At 42.0% G+C, this 20155-nt stretch overlaps 1 protein-coding gene across 1 annotated transcript in view; it reads right to left on the bottom strand.

Annotated features, from left to right (window-relative positions):
- GLYCTK (glycerate kinase) overlaps positions 1 to 20155 on the bottom strand; it is a 33673-nt gene that overhangs the window by 12210 nt on the left and 1308 nt on the right. The window contains exons 2-3 of the mRNA XM_089524586.1: positions 5454 to 5777; positions 4403 to 4554 (exon numbers count right to left, since the gene is read on the bottom strand). Coding sequence (XP_089380712.1) covers positions 4403 to 4554; positions 5454 to 5777 — 476 coding nt within the window. The remainder of the gene's footprint in view (positions 1 to 4402; positions 4555 to 5453; positions 5778 to 20155) is intronic.

Raw genomic sequence — 20155 nt, 5'->3', positions numbered from 1 at the left:
GGAGAAGACTCCAGATATAGAAGAATGGGAACTTAATGTTTATGATTTGATTGAAATGGATAAATTAACCAAAAGTATAGATTGTGAAAGATCAAATAAATATTTAGAAGATTGGGTAAAGGTTATTGATTATCTTACTTTAAAATGGGGGGGGGGGGGGGGTGCTGTGAAAATAAAATTTCAAAGCAAGTAAAAGAAACTTGATATCATTTTGATTTATACTTACAATGCTTGTTCAGGATATAGAAAATAGATATTTATAATTTGCTACGCTTTTTATTTAAATAATTATAAGACAATGTATATATTACCTGAACTTACCCCTTAATGTTTCATCAAAATTGGATATAGGTTATCAGGATATTATAGATATTAAGAAATATTGACTAGATATTTCATGGGAATGAAGGCGCAACAGTTTAAAAAGCTACACAGTAAAAAATTACGACAAAGACAATTAAAAGTGTACTTAAAGACTATATCCATGTTGGAGGGTAAGGAAGTCATTGTTTTTAAATATATAATTCCTGTTGGAATGCTAGAGGTATTGAATGGAAAAATTTAACTGGCATGTGTGTGTGTGTGTGTCTTCTTTTTTTCTTTTTTGGTTTGTTATTTTGTTTTAGGAAATTAAGTATGTTGTCAAATATATCATTATGGTGGTGGATTCACAAAGATGTATGTATTTGTTATGGATTATGTTGAATTTTTAAAAATAGTAATAATAATAAGATAAAGTTAAGTGTGGAATGAGCATTTTGCCACCATTTGCAGCCGAAACAGAAAGGTATGCAATAGGTGTCATCAGCCCACAAAGAGATCTGCAGATAAGAAGGGAATTTGTAAGCAAAGATGGTGGTAACAGCCTGGTTAAGAAGAGTTGAAATACACGGGGTATTCAGGGTTAGTTTAAGGGAATTTTGGCACCTTCAAGCCATTTTAGACTACAATTCCCACAGACTAAGTGACAACACACAATGGGTGTGGAGTTATGGTGCAAAACTAGAAGAAACAGAGTTGGGGAAACTTAGACAAAAGAGGGGGGGATACAAGGATTTTGCCATCCTTGCTGTTTTACTGCCCTCATTCATAATGAGCAGCTCCTAAAAAAGCCAATACCATTTGAAGCAAAATGTAGAAATGAAATGAAGTGCAACTAAAAGCTTATGGCAAGTGCCACAGATGGATGGGAAAGAGAGGACAAATAGCGCAAGCACCAGACATATTTCCAGCATGAGCAATGGATGTGTGATCACAACTAACTAGATGACCATGGAGAGAAATGATCAAGAGAGTTTCTGAAAGGAGTAGAGGTCAACCTTGCTCCAGGGTCAGCTCAAAAGCTACCATTAAATGATAAATGCTCTGAGCTTTGAGACACTGAATCTGCAAAAGGCAACAAACCAGAAAAAAACAATGAAAAAGGTACAGCATTTCATCAATCACCAAGAATGCAGCCAAGTGAAAGCAATAGCCAGGGTGGGAGTTCTCTTACACTGGCGTCCTTAAACTGGCTTGAAAAAGGAGAGCGGGGAATGGCATTCTCCAGGGGCTGAGAAATCTTTGCAAGATAAAATGTAACCAAAGGGCAAGTACAATGTGATGTAATAACTGGATTACGACTCTGGAGACTAGAATTTGAATCCTCACTCAGCCATGGAAATCCACTAGGTGAACTTGGCAAAGTCACACTCTCTCAGCCACAGAGGATGGCAATGGCAAACTCCTCTGAACAAATCTTGCCAAGAAAATCCTGATAGTCTCACCTTTGGGACAATATAAGTCATTTACAATTTGAAAGCACACAACAACAGCAGCCAAGGGTACAAAGGAGTAAATCCCCTTCAAAAGAATCTCTCACCCATGTGGATAATGTAGTAGAGTGCTCCCCTCCTTAAGAAAGAGTACTTGAACTTCATGAAACCTTGGGTTCTATACACATAAATGTACAAACATACAAATGTGTGTGTATGTGTGTGTGTGGAACCCAGAAATACACTCTTGGGGCACATTCCCACTACAGTTTACAGCGAATCGTAGATCGGGGTATATGACTCTCGTTCCCACTTGAAATTGATTCAGATCCTTATTAGATTGATTTCAGTTGGGATAAAGCGGGGCAAATGTAAAAAAAACAAAACAGGTTTTCCTGATAGTAGTTTCAAAGTGGTTCTTTTCAGAAGAATCAATTCTGATGCGTGCCCAATAAGTGGGAACACCAGATCAGAATCAATTCGTTCTGTGGGGAGGGACAAATGACAGAGAGTTGTGTGCCATTCTTCCCCGGAGATGTCACCCCCCCCCCCCAGTGCTGCCATGTGTCCCCTGGCCTCCTCTCCCTCCTCCCCAGCCTCACCTGCATCCTCCCCAGCCTCTAAGGCTCTTTAAGCCTCACACTCTCTCAGTCTCAGGTCACACTCTCTCAGCCTCAGGTCACACTCTCTCAACCTCCAACCCCCCCAAAAAAAATTCCAAGCTAGGCTACCGCTTACGCCACAGATTACTGACAGAGGATTTTGAAGCGGTGCTACCAGTGGGGACGACAATCATGCCAAAAAAGAAAGCAATTACACTGGGATAAGTAAAAGACCCCCTTTCATAATGGGAACAAGGGACCTTTTAGAATCCATTTCCAAAACGGAACAATGCCAATCAGGAAGCAATTCCAATTGCCAGTGGGCTGCATCTCCTCTGCAGAAACAATGCAGTTTGTCACCTCTTGAACTGCAATGGCTCAGTGTTGAGGAATCCTGGGATGTGTGTTGTGGCACAAGAACTCTTTGACAGAGAAGGCTACATATCTCACTCAACTATGAATCTTAGGATTCCATAGTACTGAGCCATAGCAGTTAAAGCAGTGTCAAACCGTGCTATTTCTGCAGTGCAGATGCAGCCACAGTTGCTGGCAGTTGCATTCCAGACCTCTAACTCTTTCTCACTACAGAGCCAACAAGGTTTACACTAGTGAAACACACTTTCTCTGGCTGTGTATAGTTATAGAGATAATAAATGGGAAGGGTGAGAAAGCATGAGAATATCTAACATATTTCATATTACAGGTTTTTTTTTTAAAAAAGTATGTTAAACATGTCTCCATACCATGTGCCAGACTCATTGTTTAAAATCTAAAGCTTAATGGCATTATGCAGCAGGTGGCAGTTATGCATCAATTAATCGGAAATGCAGCCTGAAGCATATAGCCTCTTGTTCTTCTCCTTTGTCCATGTCACAACTCATGTCTACTCATTGCTATACCATATATCAGTTTTCTTTCAAGATGTTTTGACTGCAGTGCAAGCAATACATCACCGATCAGCCTATGGCACCAATGAAATTGTGGGCATATGAAAATATGTAAATTGAAAACAAATAGCTACATATATTTGGCTTCAACATTTCTTAGACTCCTTGTTAAAAGAATATCATGATTCGCACACCAAAAACAAGAATATATTATACACTTATTTCCATTTCCTTCCATCCTATTCAGAGCAAACTGCAGACACAAATCCTACACCTTGCCCAGCACTTGGAATGGCATTTGTTTTCTGATTCAGGACTGCCACCATCTGGAGAAAGCATGTCTTGCTGCTCAAAAGTTTAGCAAGTGGCCTGAGAAACAAAAGCAAGAAGAGTATTTTGTGAGACTCTAAATGCTGCAATAGAAAAGACATCTAACTTGGGTGATAGATTACAAAGTAAGATTCATAGATAACAGACTATTTACTGTACAAGAAAAAACAAAGCAGAAAAAAGGCTAAAACACAGGGAGCACAACTAATTAATATTGTGTAGGAACATCTCTTTCACCAAGCTTATTGAACTATTGGACACAAGGGTATTAACATTCCGTACTACTGTTCCTTTCATTCCAGCCAACATCATGATTTACTAGGAGTTCCCAAGTGCAGGTCTCCATAGACAATAGCAGACAGATAGGGCTACTAGGATCAGCAGAGACATCATTTCAAAGCAGCAACAAGCAGGATTCAAGTGCTAGGCCACTGCCACCACCCTATCACTAGGACAGCACACACAAACACACCTTGGGAAGCTGCAACAAACATGGGAAGTGGACTGCAAATTGTTAAAATTGTTTCTGGCTTGGCTTATGGCAGCCCTAAGGTGAATCTGTCACAGAGTTATCTGGGGCTGGGAGTGTGTAACTTGTCCAAGGTTACCCAGTGGATTGCAAACTACTTTGTGCCAAATTACACTCCAGCCCTGTGGTCTTTGCAGCAGACAATTTGACTTATTTTGCCAGGTTTCAAGTTGAAGCAAAGGAAACATAATTCAAATTAGAAAAGAGAGGAGGAGAAGGGCAACAAAACAAAATGTGCATGAGAGAAAACAGAGCTTTTTGGGAAATTGGGTTTTCGTATCCTGAAATCTGAGGCATTACCTGATATCAACACCAGGAGAAGGTCCTCTGCTGTCAGGCCCTCAGCCAGATCCTGGATGGCTCTGGCTGCCTTCAGAGCGTCTCTGTCAGGAAGGTTGTTTTTAGCTCCTTCCATAGCTAAGATGCGGCTCTGAGGCTTCAGCAACATCTCCCTACACAATTAACAAAAAAGATGAACTGGTTACCCTCTCAGCCATGCTGTCTGCAGCACCAAATGCACCTACAAATTACTATTCACAGGACAACAAGTTGTAATTTGGCTCCCTCCTAACAGCTTAATGAGAAGGAACAGGATCCAATAACTCTTACAGGTCTGTGCACCACTCATCAGTTAGGCTGACAGTTGCTTTTCTCTCTCTCTCTCTCTCTCTCTGTGTGTGTGTGTGTGTGTGTGTGTGTGTGTGTGTGTCAGACATAACCACAGTCCACAAGAATTGGTCATCAATTCTTAGCAGTATGGCCTGCTTCCAGTTGAACAAGGACAAAAGCATTCACTCCAGATTTTGGACATTCGCACACAATTACAATAAAATGACATAACCATCCTATCTGCATGTGGCATTTCTGCCAAAACATGATGTGATCTTGGATCCATCATGACTCGGTGTGTTCCCTGGGAGAACTCTGTCCCCTGAGAACCCCTATGTAGTAAGATTACAAACTGTCTAGAACCCTTCACACATAATACCAGTCAAAGGCTGAAACAAATTTGGGGTGATTAGTCCAGAATAGACTGTCTAAAAAAACCACAAGCCATTTGAAGAATATTCTTGACCTAAAAAATTCTGAACTTTGGCTTTCTCTTCAACAGACTTACAACATGGCAACATAGACTGTCACTTGCATTTCCAACTGGTTACAGAATTATCACTATAGGCAGTGGTTCAGAGGGCAGAACTTCAAGTGGAACTGTAAGACTAGCTTCCATAACAGAAGATCAAGAATGAGAGTTATATCAAATCAATAAAGATTGATGGAGGAAACCTGAGATTGCTTCCTGGGCCTAGCTTTGTATGTAGTTGGCCTATAAGAAGACCCACAGCTTCCTTACCTCAGTCCTCTGTACTGCAGAGTTTCTTGAATGCCATGTGGAACACTGATTACTCCCCGTACAAGGTGTTCTCCAAGGATGTCCTCTGCTGCAGCTGCCATGCCCAGTACCGCTTTCCCAAAGCCAACCAAATACAGGTTCCTCTTCAGTTCAAAAGGCTGATCACGCAACACAAGCCGGGGGCAACCAGTTGTCGTGTCTAGCACCAGGGCCCTTTTTAGCATGGGTCCTGGAAGGATAGTGCCAACAGCACTGCGGAAGAAATGCAGCCCGTGCTCCATCAGTGCCATACTGAGAGAAGATACCCCACTGGTGGTGGGCTGCCTGCAACAAGGGACAGGGAAAATTAATATTGTGAACTAAATGCTGAAATAAGTAGGCATAAAGGATTTTTTCAGTCCCAGTGTACCTGTCTCACTGAAAACTTCGTCTGAAACCCAGTTTGTTTTCTTGCTTCAGCCTCCCAACAATGGTCACTAATCTCCTAGGAAAGTCCAGAGGTCTTCTTGTCCAACTTATCGGATGAACCAAATGAGAGTGTTAATGATCTACAGACTGGGGCTACCTTGGAAATCATCTGTCTTCCAATAGTGAACTAGACAAGCTAGAAGACACGTGTTATGAAAAATAATTTTCAGAAATACACTGTCATGTCAAACTGCTTCCCACCCCAAGTCATTCAAAAGCAGAGAGACATAAGCCCAACATCAGATTGTAAGAAAGCAAAGGTCCCCCCAAACCTGATTGTCTCTTAGGCCAAGATTGCAAAATAAGATTTGCTATAGGGTTTAAAGGAAAGACGTAACTGGGGATAACATGGCTGGATTGTGCAAGCAAAGGAGAAAGATGTGAACAGAACTTAATTGTTCTTGCTCAAATTCCATTCCATTCAAGATTTTCTAACATGACCTACATCTGTTGGTGGGAGCAGCATGGTCCACGGCCCAATAATTGCATGTATTAACCTAAAGCAACATAAATTCCTAGTCTCCCTTTATACATTAAGAGCGATTTCCCCAACCTGGTGCCCTCCATGTGTTGGATTAAACCTTCCATTATCCCTAAGCAATATGGCCACGAGCAGAAGGAAGCCTGAAGGTAACTTTGTAGCATTCATTTCCCCATGAAGAGGGAATATTGGAGGTTTGTGTTCCTTTTACAGTACTAGTTTGTTTGTAAAGAAGGTGCCATGAAGATTGACACTGGAAGTCTCTAGAGCAGGGTTTCTCAGACAGGGTTCCCAGGAACCTCCATAAATGGGCATCAGGGGTTCTACAAGAGATTGTGATTGGGAGAAAAACACACACACACACACAAACTAGCTGCACAGATAATTTTTGTGTAGGGGTTCCCTGTAGGGTTGCCATAATGGAGGACCTCCAAACCGGGACAAATGCAGGACCAGGTTTGAAAATGTAGGACTTTTTTTTTTTTAATTTCCTGGCTAGGAAATTTAAAAAAAAGTCCTACATTTTCAAACCCTGTCCTCCTCCTCCCGGCTTCGGAGGACGCCTAGGCTCTCTCCCAAGCCGGGAGGAGGAACAGGGGCCGCTTGGAATCGCGCCGCGGTTCCAGTGGCCTCTTCCTCCTCCCGGCTTCGGAGGACGCCTAGGCCGGCTCCCAGGCCGGGAAGGGGCGCGGGGAAGCTTGGCACTGTGGCGATCGCCATGGTGCCAGGCTTCCTCCTCCTCCTCCCGGCCTGGGAGAGAGCCTAGGCCGGCTCCCAGGCCAGGAAGGGGCGCGGGGAAGCTTGGCACCGTGGCGATCGCCACGGTGCCAGGCTTCCTCCTCCTCCTCCCGGCCTGGGAGGGAGCCTAGGCCGGCTCCCAGGCCAGGAAGGGGCGCGGGGAAGCTTGGCACCGTGGCGATCGCCACGGTGCCAGGCTTCCTCCTCCTCCTCCCGGCCTGGGAGGGAGCCTAGGCCGGCTCCCAGGCCAGGAAGGGGCGCGGGGAAGCTTGGCACCGTGGCGATCGCCATGGTGCCAGGCTTCCTCCTCCTCCTCCCGGCCTGGGAGGGAGCCTAGGCCGGCTCCCAGGCCAGGAAGGGGCGCGGGGAAGCTTGGCACCGTGGCGATCGCCACGGTGCCAGGCTTCCTCCTCCTCCTCCCGGCCTGGGAGGGAGCCTAGGCCGGCTCCCAGGCCAGGAAGGGGTGCGGAGAAGCTTGGCACCGTGGCGATCGCCAGGGTGCCAGGCTTCCTCCTCCTCCTCCCGGCCTGGGAGGGAGCCTAGGCCGGCTCCCAGGCCAGGAAGGGGCGCGGGGAAGCTTGGCACCGTGGCGATCGCCACGGTGCCAGGCTTCCTCCTCCTCCTCCCGGCCTGGGAGGGAGCCTAGGCCGCCTCCCAGGCCAGGAAGGGGCGCGGGGAAGCTTGGCACCGTGGCGATCGCCAGGGTGCCAGGCTTCCTCCTCCTCCTCCCGGCCTGGGAGGGAGCCTAGGCCGCCTCCCAGGCCAGGAAGGAGGCGGGGGCCGCCCCTCATCGCGGCGATCGCCGCGAGGGGAAGCGTCCTCCTCCTCCTCCCGGTCTGGGAGGAAGCCTCAGCAGGCTCCCAGGCCGGGAAAGAGGCAGGGGCCGCTCCTCATCGCGGCAATCGCCGCGGTGGGAAGCGGCCTCCTCCTCCTCCCTGGCCTCGTGGAGGCCTTGAGGACCCCGCGGCCGGAGCTCCGACCGCGGAGCCGCCTCCAAGGCCTCGCTGGGGCCCGGGAGGGAGCGTCTCCGCGGCTGGAGCTCCAACCGCGGAGAGCCTTTCCAGGCCTCAGCAAGGCCTTGGAGCCGCCGCGGGGCCTGAAGTGGCCGCGGTGGGCAGGGCCGTCCCGGTTTGGGCGCCAAACCGGGCCGGGACCGGGATGGCACCGCCCAAACCGGGATTGTCCCGCCCCCCGGCGGGATATGGCAACCCTAGTTCCCTGTGACCTGGAAATTATTTCAAGTTTTTCTCCAGGGTAAAAAGTTTGAGAAAGACTGCTTTAATCAATTTGTGAGACATGCCTTGTATGGAATATGGAATAGGTATAAACCTAGGATGTGCCCAAAGATGCCCTTTGTGAGTGTCAGTACAAGAAGCTTTTTAAAAGAAAGAAAGCCATAGCAAAAGAAAGATGGTTAACTTACTAAGATTTGTTGGTGTTTGATCAAGAATACAAAATTAAATCAATACAATCTTTTTAGAAGTTTATAGCTTTCAATGGTTTTCCTATTGAGAAATGCCTGAAAGATTTAATGTGGATGGAATGATCTTTGGCTTTGAACAAAATAAATTGGAATCTGAGTGATGGTTATGTACAGTCTGCCCTTCATATCTGTGGGGGATCTATTCCAGACCCCCCTGCAGATAAAGAAAAACATGGGGCCTTGAGTCCCATTGATTTCAATGGGAGGCATGACATGCACACAGCAACTAACATGGGCGCATGCATTGAGAGCAACAGGGCTTGCCATCCCTGGATGGTTAAATCCAGATGGCAAGCCTGTGGATATTGAGGACCTGCTGTACTGATGATAAACATTTGATTGGCAAAGTGTATAAACATTTGTTAAAGATAGGTGTGAAAGTGGAATAAGTTAAAGAATGTATGATAAAGTTGGTTTAGAAGTTTGGCTACAACATACAGGTGTCTATGTTGCATCTGTTTCTGGGCACAATTCAAGGTGCTGGTTTTGACCTATAAAACCCTATATGGCTTGGATCCAGGTTATTTGAAGGACCGTATTTCCCTTCATGAGCCCACTAGAGTATTAAGATCATCTGAAGGGGCCCTTCTCTCTGTCCCAGCTTTGTCTCAGGCTCCTTTGGTGGGTGCAAGAGAGAGGGCCTTCTTGGTGGCTGCTCCCAAGCTCTGGAACCCCCTCCCCAGAGGGGCCAGAATGTTCTCTTTTTGGTGGAAGGTAAAACCATTTTTATGGTGCCAGGCTTTTTCAAACTGATGATGGTTAGGTTGTACAATTCATATTTTAAGGTCTGTATAAAGTTTTTAAAATACATTTTAATGGTTTTAATGTTTAACATTTTTAACTTTATACATTGTTTTTAAACTTTATGCATTTGCGTTATTTTTAATTTGTAATGTTTTTAATTTGATGTTGCCGCCTTGAATTCATGTATTGGGAGAAGCGGCAAAAATATGACCAAAGGGATTGAAATTTACTTTGTTTTGATCTTGAGAATTTTTACAAAATGATTTAAAGACAGTATACGATTCCATAAGAGTTGGCTAGAATGGATAAAGTAGTTTCAAATGTATGCTGGAAGTGTGAATAACATGTGATTTTAATTTTATCACATGTGGTGGATATATGAAAAGGCTAAAGAGTTTTGGACTCAAATGTATACCTTAATATTGTGAAGGTTAGTATTTGTGAAGATTGTGGAGGTTAATGTTCAATTGAAAGCTGAACTTTTTCTTTTGGGACTGATGGATGAACAACAGGAAAGGAAGAACAGAAGATTATTATGATATATGATGACTGCAGCAGGATTGTTGGACATGCAAAGATGGAAGAAGACCACAACAAAATGAGGACTGGCTATTAAAATTGAATAATTTAGCTGAAGTGGACAAATTATCTGTCTTATTAGAGAAAAAATGTAAGAGGCTTTCTATAAAAAAGGATTGGAAACCCCTGAATTTGGGGGAGGCAGGGAAAAAGGTTATGATAACTGTGGGTTTTGATAATTAGTAGGACTGGTATACAACGTGTGGGGTTTTTTTTCAGTTTACAGAAGTTAGATTTCATATAGTTTTTGAGCTATAACCATTGAAAAGAAAGCAGGAAGTCAGTGTTCTTCCTGTTTATGTTAGCTTTGCATTTTCTTGCTTCGACTTGCTGACTTTTCTTTTTCTTTCTCTCTTCTTTCTTTATACTTTATAGACACTTGTGTACTTGCAGTTTTTAATGTCCACTTGTCCCTCCATATTTGCTAGGGTTAGGGACACAAGACCCCTGTGAATATGGAAAAATCACAAATAGCAAATACACCATGTTTTTACCTCAGAGAACACCTCTCTAGGAATCTCTAGGTTCTCCAGTACAACTCTGTGGTCAACATCCAACAGACACCGACCATAGAACTGCACTGGAGGAGCTAAAAATGCCTAGTAGCGTATTCTCTCTACGAATCTTTAGGTCTTTTAGTGAAACTTTTAGTTAAAGTTGACCACAGAGTTGCACTGGAGGACCTAGATACTCTTAGAGAGAACATATTAATCAAATCCGCGAATAATCAAAGCTGCAAATACGGAGGGATGAGTATATATGGAAACTTCTAATAAAAAACATACCCCCCCCCCCCCCAAAAAAAAGAAAGATTGTTCTAGAGTCTAGGCAGCACCAGTCCCTAAAGGCAACAAAAAGCATCCCAAATCTTCTACCAGCCAACAAGTATCAATAATTAAGACCTAATTTCCTTTGTTTCAAGCCAGATTCAAATTTTAATTTAGTACAATGCATCATCTGCTGTGTGGGCACTATGCCACCAGTACCCTAGTGTTTGTGTATCCATCACTTACGTTTGTTTGTGTGTGCGTGCGTGTGTACACATTCAGAGCAACATCTATTTTCCCTAGTTGGGCTACTATTTTTCTTTCTGAGCAATGAGAAAATAATTGCTGGTAGTCCAAAATCCTGAATTCAATTCGGGTGTGAGCGGAAGAGAAGAAATATCTCTTTTGGTAAGAGCTATGGCCACCTAAGAAACAAGTAAAGTTGCCTTGCCTTTCTATTAGTTCATTTTTAACTTCAAAGCCATTGTTTGGAAAGTGGTCCAGAATCTCTCATTAATCTTTGTAGAGATCTGCTGAGAATTGCTTCTTCTGTGATAGGACTGCCCAGGGAATGTGAAGGGCTTAGATTAATCTCTTTTAAATGAAAACTTCATAAGCTGCTGTTAATGAATACTGGTTTTAATCTGCATATTAATTTGAATAAATCATCATATGTTCTTCTGCAGGTTTGTTGTGACTCTGACTCATGTGCCAATATGTGAAGATGGAGACGGCTCCTAATTCCTTACTAAATCCAATCAATGTGGTATGAAGAGGCATTTTAAATAACTATGAATCAACATACAAGAATTATCTACATTATGATATATGATATGTAATATTAACCAACAGCATTCACTGTGCCTGTATTAGTAGATTTAAACAATCCATTAAGAACTAGGATTTAGTCAACTCCAAAAACAGATTTGGGGCCACCAGCATAATTGTTAATTTTTAAATCTCTCTTTCTTATCCTTTGTTTTACTTTTAAAAACTGCACATAAAATCATGAAATTCTTGCTACATCTGGTTTCTCCAGAGGATAACCTGACAGTCACCAAAGTGACAGGTGTGTGGTAGATCCTGCCACTTCACTTGGCCCGAAATACCATACTAAAACCTCCCACACAATTACTGTTAGGAAACTAACCTCCATGGGACTTGCAGGGAATCTTTTTCTATGGGAAAGTGAGCAGGTGACCTGAGCCATGGATAGATTCAGAATTCAAAGTGCCAAGATTTAGCCAATATCCTGGAACTGTCCAGCATTACCAGCTCTTTTTGGTTTTCTTAGTCCTTCCAACCCGATTTCCTTTTACACGCCACCTGACTTCACGGTACTCTTGGCTTGGCATGGTTCTCAGACTATGCTTCTCTTCCCACTCCTTTGATCCAAACATTTTTGGATCACCCATTGCTGGAAGAGTCCTTCTGCTAGACATGCTACACAAACATCTACTATCTAGCGATAGAGTATTAAGAAACCGGAACAATTCAACTACTCAGAACCAGAGATGCAAAATTCCTGGAAATTTTGAAGCAATGTGTAAACACTTAAAGAAAAATAAATCTGGAAATGTTTGGGGAAAACACAACTATTAGCACCCTTGAAAGAATGAAAGGCATTTGTCATTTTGTAATTTTTCAGTCTGAACACAAAGGGACAACAAGAGATCTGTGTAACTACTAAACTACTTCTATTTACAAGATATATATATCAGGGTACGTAATTATAAAAGACATCAACAATTGCCAATATGCATCAGAAAAGTGGAGTGATAACAGTCCATGTGAACAGTGTTGCTGATTTAAGCAGTGAAAATGGTTCTACTGCTGCAACATAATATTAAAGTTCAAAATCTAGAAAGCAATAATAATAGATGATGATTGGAGCAAATGAACTTGAAGTTGGAACTGATAATATTGGCTGGTAGCAGGGTCCTTTATGGGTTGAATCCAGACGGGACGGCTACCTCCGGAGTCCTGTGTGGCCGTTTCGACTCACCAAGGTCTTCATCAGCATATTAATTTCATAACCGGATTAATATTGTACATTATGTGTTCCATACTTCTAAATGCACAAGGTTGACAATAAATGATACATTAATTACCATCAATAACATAATACACAATAGAATACAATTGACAAACAAATTTACAAAGTTAAATCATTATCTCTTACCTACGACATTGAACAGCTTGACTTGACTGATAAGAAGAATGCTGGTACAAGTTCACAGGAATAGTAAGTCATAATATACTCTACCTCAGCAATAGGCTGCAGGTGATAGCATGATGCATTGAATTCTCTTAAAGGTATATCCTCTAGAGACATACTATCCTACATGTCCCACAAAGTAAGCCCAAACCATAGCTGAATGCACTATAACACTTATAATAATTGAAAGGTACCTAACAACTCTGACTCATTCTAAATCCGTTATAAGCACAATATAGCTCTATATAATATGCCTGGCCTCCTTCCCATATCCATATCTATCTCTGATGTGTACAATATTAACCAATATATACAATTTCATAAAAAAGAACTTAAATCCAACCGATCATTTAGACCCTTGGGTATGTTTGCTGACAACTTATGAATCCAAAATGATTCTCTTTGTAGGAGTTTAGTGTGTTTGTTACCACTATAAAAAGTACCAAACTTGACTTGCTCAATTGCAAAGAATTTTAAGGATTCTGGAGAGTGATGTAATTGTGACCAGTGTGTGACAAATGAGGTATCTAAACTTTTATTTCGGATGGTACTTTCGGATGGTATCCTTCACCTTCACTCATGCGGCTCATCATATCAAACGTATTATACAAAAACATTGGCATATGGTTTGGAACATTCCAGGCTGTGCACAGACACCCATTATAACTTTTCGGAGAACTAGAAATCTCAAGGACTCTTTAGTACATACAGATTTTTATGAACATGCTCAAGAGCCTTTTCATGTAAGAGGACATCACAGATGTGGCCATTGCAGCTGTTGCAAACAATCTTTAAACATAAAATCCTTTATCCATCCCATATCAAAGGAATGTTATGAATTAAATTCATTTACTAATTGTAACTCCCTAAATGTCATTTATGTGATTTTATGCCCTTGTCAGAAGATATATGTAGGACAAACTTCAAGACCTCTAAGAATTAGAATATCTGAACATAAAAGTAGCCGTCCCGTCTGGATTCAACCCATAAAGGACCCTGCTACCAGCCAATATTATCAGTTCCAACTTCAAGTTCATTTGCTCCAATCATCATCTATTATTATTGCTTTCTAGATTTTGAACTTTAATATTATGTTGCAGCAGTAGAACCATTTTCACTGCTTAAATCAGCAACACTGTTCACATGGACTGTTATCACTCCACTTTTCTGATGCATATTGGCAATTGTTGATGTCTTTTATAATTACGTACCCTGATATATATATCTTGTAAATAGAAGTAGTTTAGTAGTTACACAGATCTCTTGTTGTCCCTTTGTGTTCAGACTGTCTAAGTGTAAGCCTGCTGCTCGTTGTTGGTATTTTGTAATTTTTAACATTAATCATACACAATATAATAAAAGTATATAACTTTGGCAAAAAAAATTATCATGTTTGGTATACTGAAAGTACAGTTTATTCAGACAAGAGTTATGAATGGAATTACTAACTTAAATTTTTAAAGGTTACATTAACTTTTATTTATTTGTTTGTTTGTTTTACAAACTGAACTGCAAATTCCGGAAATGCAAGAAACCTCTTTGGTTTTGCCACTTTGTTAGAAGTAGGCATAACCCAAAAAAAATTAGAAGAAACTATCAGCATTAGAATTTTGTGTCTTCTAGTTTTCCATAGTATCAAGCAACTATAAAGCATTCATTCTCATTTTAAAAAAACTGAGAAAAGAGCAAAATTGCAATTTTATCTGGGCCTTCACATCACCCCCCCCCTACTCTTTCTAATCTGAAGGTGATCAGCTTTGAACAAAAGAATTTAAAGAGAAACTGCAAATGTTTAGACAACATATTTGCTTTGTCCCCCAAAGTCCATAGTTAAAACTGAACTTGTCAACTCATCTCCACACCCACAAAGGTTTGCATTCCTATAGACATTTTCACTGACTACTATATAGGTCTGTCCCTGGGCTTTCCACTCCACCAAATGCATGAGGAAGTAGGCTCAAGTCTATGAAAGCTCAAGCACCAACCTTTGTCATTCAGTCTCAAAGGTGCTACAAGATCCCTTTGTATACTTTTATTAGGCTGTATGAATACCTATGGAAATGCAAAACGTGTAGGTAGAGTGACAAGTTCAGCCTTAACAATGGTCATTGAGAGACAAAGTCAAGAGGAAAGATGTCTAACTGAGCTATCCATATGAAATAGTGGGAGGGAGCTTTGGAATGTGGTGTGAGCAGGCTGGGAATCAAAAAGGAGCTGTTAAACTAGATAAGAATGTCCAGTGTTAGAATAGTGTTCCAAAAAGTAACTGTTTTTGTTCACTTCATTGTTGATGGATTGGAGTTTATGGATATAATTCAGCTGCTTCTTTTTCCAGTCTCCCTTTTTTCGCAAGGACCTGAGGTCAGAGATGGAATACCCAGGACAATTTAAGTGCTCTGCAGCAGAATTTTATGCATTCCTTTTCTTAATATCTGATTTATATCCAGGTATCTTCTGATGTAGAGACTGGCCTGTTTGCCTAATGCAGTGTGCTGAAGGGAATCGCTGACTGAGGATGGTATATATCACATTAGAGGATGAGCATAAACATATGTATTCTGATGTCTTTGACCTAGGGGATTTCAAATTTCTCATCATGTACTTATTGATCCAACAATTGCTCCTGTTATTCAGGGAAGCTAGAAGGTGCCTTTTGCAATACATATGATAGATTAAAGGCTACTTTGTGTGGAAAATGTAGGAAGGATATTGAAGGTATCCTACAGGCCCTACAGACTGAGTGAGCATACTTGTCATTACAAGGGGGGGGGGGTGTTACTGGGTATGAACCGTGATCCATGAGATGTCAGTCTGAAGGCAACACTATATTATCCCTACAACAGAGATAGTTTTAAGTCACTTAATAGGAAGGTTTTTTTTAAACAATTATAGATGAGAACGATGGTTATTGAAAATATTGTTTTTATCACCTGTCTTTTGTCCTTAAGTCTTCAGATAACATTTTGCAACAAAAACAAAAGCTAGAAAATGCATGGTCATAAAAAATACCTATGATGGCAGATTACTGCAATAAAAACAGCAGATCAGCATGATGAGAATTTGCTTTGTTATGGAAAGACCATGAACTAAGAATAACAAAAAATAATAAAGATTCGGTTTAAGCCTGATTTAATAAAATACAAGGGTCACATAGGTTCAAAACATATTGCAGAAATAAACCAGTTTGAGACTGCTTTAACTGACCTGGTTCAATGCTAGGGAATTCTGGGAACTGTAATTTTGTGAGACATTTAGCCTACTGTCAGGAAGGTCTGGTGCCACAATAAGCTATAATTCCATGGATTCCCTAGCACTGAGCCAGGATAGATAAAGCTGTCTCAGACTGGATTATTTCTGAAGTGTGTTTTGAACCATAGTGACTGCTCAGTCTGAACGGATAATGAGAAAATTAATAAAGTGATAAGGAGGAAATTATGGCTATTCAGGATATGAAGCCTCCTCAGGATAGAAAAGGTGTACCCAGAATATGTACATCCATGTACAATATATAAGTATGACATTCTTCAGAAGGCAAAGTGACAGCACCCTAAGTTTGTTCAGTGGATGGAGGGGAGGGTACCAGGGATTTTATATGTTTTGTATTTTTAACTTTGTTAGCCGCCCCGATCGTTCTCAGAGGGGTGGGATAGAAATAAATTTTATTATTTATTATTATTAACATCAGAAACCTTTTGGGAGGATTAAATAACAGTTGCAGAGAAAGCTGTATTTCAATATTTTGTTATGGCAAAACCAGTCGTGGTCCAAACAGATGCATCAAAAGACAGTTTAGGCTGTTTGTTGTTAATTGTCTTCAAGTTGTCCTCGACTCATGGTGACCCCGAGGAGGAAACATCACAAGAGCCTCTGTCCTCCACTGCTCTGCGCAGCTCCTGCGGTTTTAAGCCTGTAGCCTCTCTGATTGAGTCCATCCATCTGGGATGTAGTCTTCCTCCTTTCTGCTGCCCTCTACCTTTCCTCGTATCATTGTCTTGTCTAGTGATTCATGCCTTCTCATGATATGACCAAAGTAAGACAACCCCAATTTAGTCATCCTGGCTCCCGGGGAGGGTTTGGGCTTTAATTGTTCAGGGACCCATGTATTTGTGTTCTTGGCCATCCATGGTCTTGGCTGTTCTAAGCACTCTTCTCCAGCACCACATCACAAATGAGGAGATTTTCTTCTTACCACCTTCTTCACTGTCCAGCTCTTCACATCCATACATGGTGATGGGGACTACAGTGGCTTGGACGATCTCCACTTTAGTGATCACTTATATCTTTACACTTTAGGATCTTATTCAGTTCTCTCATTGCTACTCTTCCCAATCCAAGGTTGTTTGCTCCAGGGTAATAAACTAGTGTCCTGTTCTTTAAGATCACTTAGCAAAACACAACAAAATCATACTCAAATAGGGACAAAAAAGTTTGTTTTGTACAAAATGAAAAAGTATCATTAGGAGGTATTTGAAAAAGTTTCATTGGTATGTTTTTGATAAAGTTATTTTAGTTCAGACTCATTAGCCTTTGGAAGAAATTTCTGAAAAGCCTACAGGCAGTGCTCCTGCCTGTCTGCAGCAATGTTTTTACAGCTTCAGAGTAGGAACTTAATGCAGTATATACCCCAGAATGTTTTGGGTATTTTGCTGATATCTTGTCATGAGAAAGTGTGGGCTTTTTCTGAGATTAGGAAAATTCTATGGAAGGTGAGAAAGTATTATGTAAGAAAGTGAAATGCTGGAAGAGGAATTCCCCCCTTCCCTTTCTCAACCTAGCAGCACCCTAGATCATCAATAAAGAGGACTGTTGGAAGACCAAAAAAAGGAAGTAGTCAGCCCTCCGTATCCACAGGCCAAACAAAATGCACAATACACTTGTTACAAGCTTTCAAAGATCCATGGGCTTTCATGAGGCAAGATGTTACAAACCAAACAAGAGGGGGGGAAAAACAATTGACGTTAGACAGATGCCTGCATGTTGTTTCAGTCGTTATTAAGATGGTATGTTGGGGAGGATATCTTTTGCAGGGTGGCTCTTCCTCCTTCTGGCCATGCCAAAATAGGGAGACTTTCAAAGTCCAGGGAATGTAAAGTCCATTTGCATCTCAACAGGGACCCCTCTTTGGCAATATGTCTCCTCCATTCCAGTGAGGTCACAGGCCTCTTTGTAAGCAGAGAACAATGGATTCCTCAAGAAGTCTCCACTGTGGACTGGGACCTTCAACCAAGATAAAAGAATTTTTTTCTTCTTAAATTTGAACTGAATTTGCATGTTTTACCTCTACATCACCGAAATGTTCCTGATGCAAAAACATGGAGACCTCTTGGGGAATCCATTGTTCTCTGAATCTGAAGTTGGTTGAATCTGCCATAGGGTAACTATATTCCTTTATAGAATACAAACCACAAAATTTGTTACTAGAGGAGCTAGCAACAGCACAGACCTTTTGTCTGACACTGCAGGTCTATTATGTCCTACTAGCTCAAAATTGTCTCTAGACAACACAGAAATGCCAGAGATCACACTTAGAGCCTTCTAGATGTAAAGTATTTGTGATACCCCTGAGCTATGCAAGCCTTCTTCTCTAAGCAGCTCCCAGTGAGGAATCTTCTGCCATTCTATTCAAAGCAGATACGGAAAGAAGTTACTTGTGCCAGAACAATGAATTATGGGGGGGGGGGAGTTTTTTCTTAAAAAAATGTCATAGTCTCTGCCATCCTTGATCCCAGAGACCCCAAAATTGGGCAGCTTAGATTGCTGCCTTTCAAGATGTGTTGCTAGCCATCTTTTCCTCAGTGCCTATGAAAGTTTTCTGGCTGCTAAAGATGGCACCCACCACAGACAAAGCATTGAAGAACTCCGTTTTAAAAAGAGAGAGAAGTGCTTCTCTTTCCTTGAGAAACTTAGGGCTAGTCTACACATAAGTGTGCTATGTGAACTGCTGAAGATTTTCACGTATTTGCACCGACGCTTAATTATCCTTACTTTCCTGAACAAATATGCTGCTATTTGCCCTCCCTCTGCCAAAAATAGGCAGCAATGTGAATTCATGCAAAGCAGACCGCCACACATTTAATAATGAGCATTCACGCAGATACTCAGGTAACAACACGAATCCTTTTTCAGCTGAGTTTACGGCTTTTTTCACCTCAAACCCACCCTCGCAAAAAGCCCAATTGCTTGTGGCCAGATCGCAGTTTATTCTATTTGAATGTGGCCTATTTGAATTGTCTACAGACTAGGAATGGGAAGAGCAGCTATGAAAGACCTAAAAGATATGAAAGATTCTAAAGAGTAAATGGCTGAGGCCATTGTATTCCTCATGGCTACTGTATGTATGGATGTGAAAGCTGGACAGTGAAGAACGCAGCCAAGAGGAAAATTAACTCATTCGAGATGCGATGCTGGGGAAGAGTGCTGAGGATCCTGTGGATGGCCAACAAGACCAGATCAAGCCCGAACTCTCCTTGGAAACCAAGATGATCAAACTGAGGCTACTGTATTCTGGTCATATCATGAGAAGGCACAAATCATTAAAAAGGCAATAAAGTTGGGAAGGTTTTTTGTGTGTTTTTGGGGCTATGTGGCCATGTTCTAGAAGAGTTTCTTCCTGACGTTTCACCAGCATCTGTGGCTGGCATCTTCAGAGAATGCTTGCCTGGGAAGGAGTTGGGTATATATATACTGTGTGACCTGGAATGTCAGTATGCAAAGGCATCTTGTAGCATCTTTGAAACTAACTGTGCGAGATAAGCTTTAGCATCAGCTTTGGTAACTTGCAAGTCTACAACCTCTTTCAGTTAGGGCTGAAACAGCCGGCCCCTTTGCCCCAGTTTGGGGATTGTGTCAGAACACAGCATTTAGACACTACCCCCAAGATTGTGGCACTCCAGCAGCACGGCGTTCATATAGCGCATGCCGTGCAAGTGCCACAAAGTGGCAGCAGTGGTGGCAGAAAAACTGGCTTTTTGTCAGTTCAAAAAGGAGCCAACCCAGCTTTCTCCAGAGCAGCTTGGAGCCTGCCCCCCTTCCAGGCCGTCTGTTCCAGCCCTTAGTCTCAAAGGTGCCCCAAGATCCCTCTGCCCACTTCCCCTTCCCTTGAGTGCATCTGCACTGCAGAAATGATGCACCCTACTGTCACCTTCTCTCCACATCCACAAAGCGATGCATCCCTATGGACGTTCTCCCACAGAGACTGCTTTCCACTCCCTGCAGCTCCATTCT

The sequence above is a fragment of the Sceloporus occidentalis genome, unplaced genomic scaffold (genome assembly GCF_023333645.1).
Source record: "Sceloporus occidentalis isolate IW3139 unplaced genomic scaffold, rSceOcc1.0.p SCAF_1, whole genome shotgun sequence".
Taxonomy (NCBI): Eukaryota; Metazoa; Chordata; class Lepidosauria; order Squamata; family Phrynosomatidae; genus Sceloporus; species Sceloporus occidentalis.
This window is presented reverse-complemented; position numbering and strand designations above follow the sequence as displayed.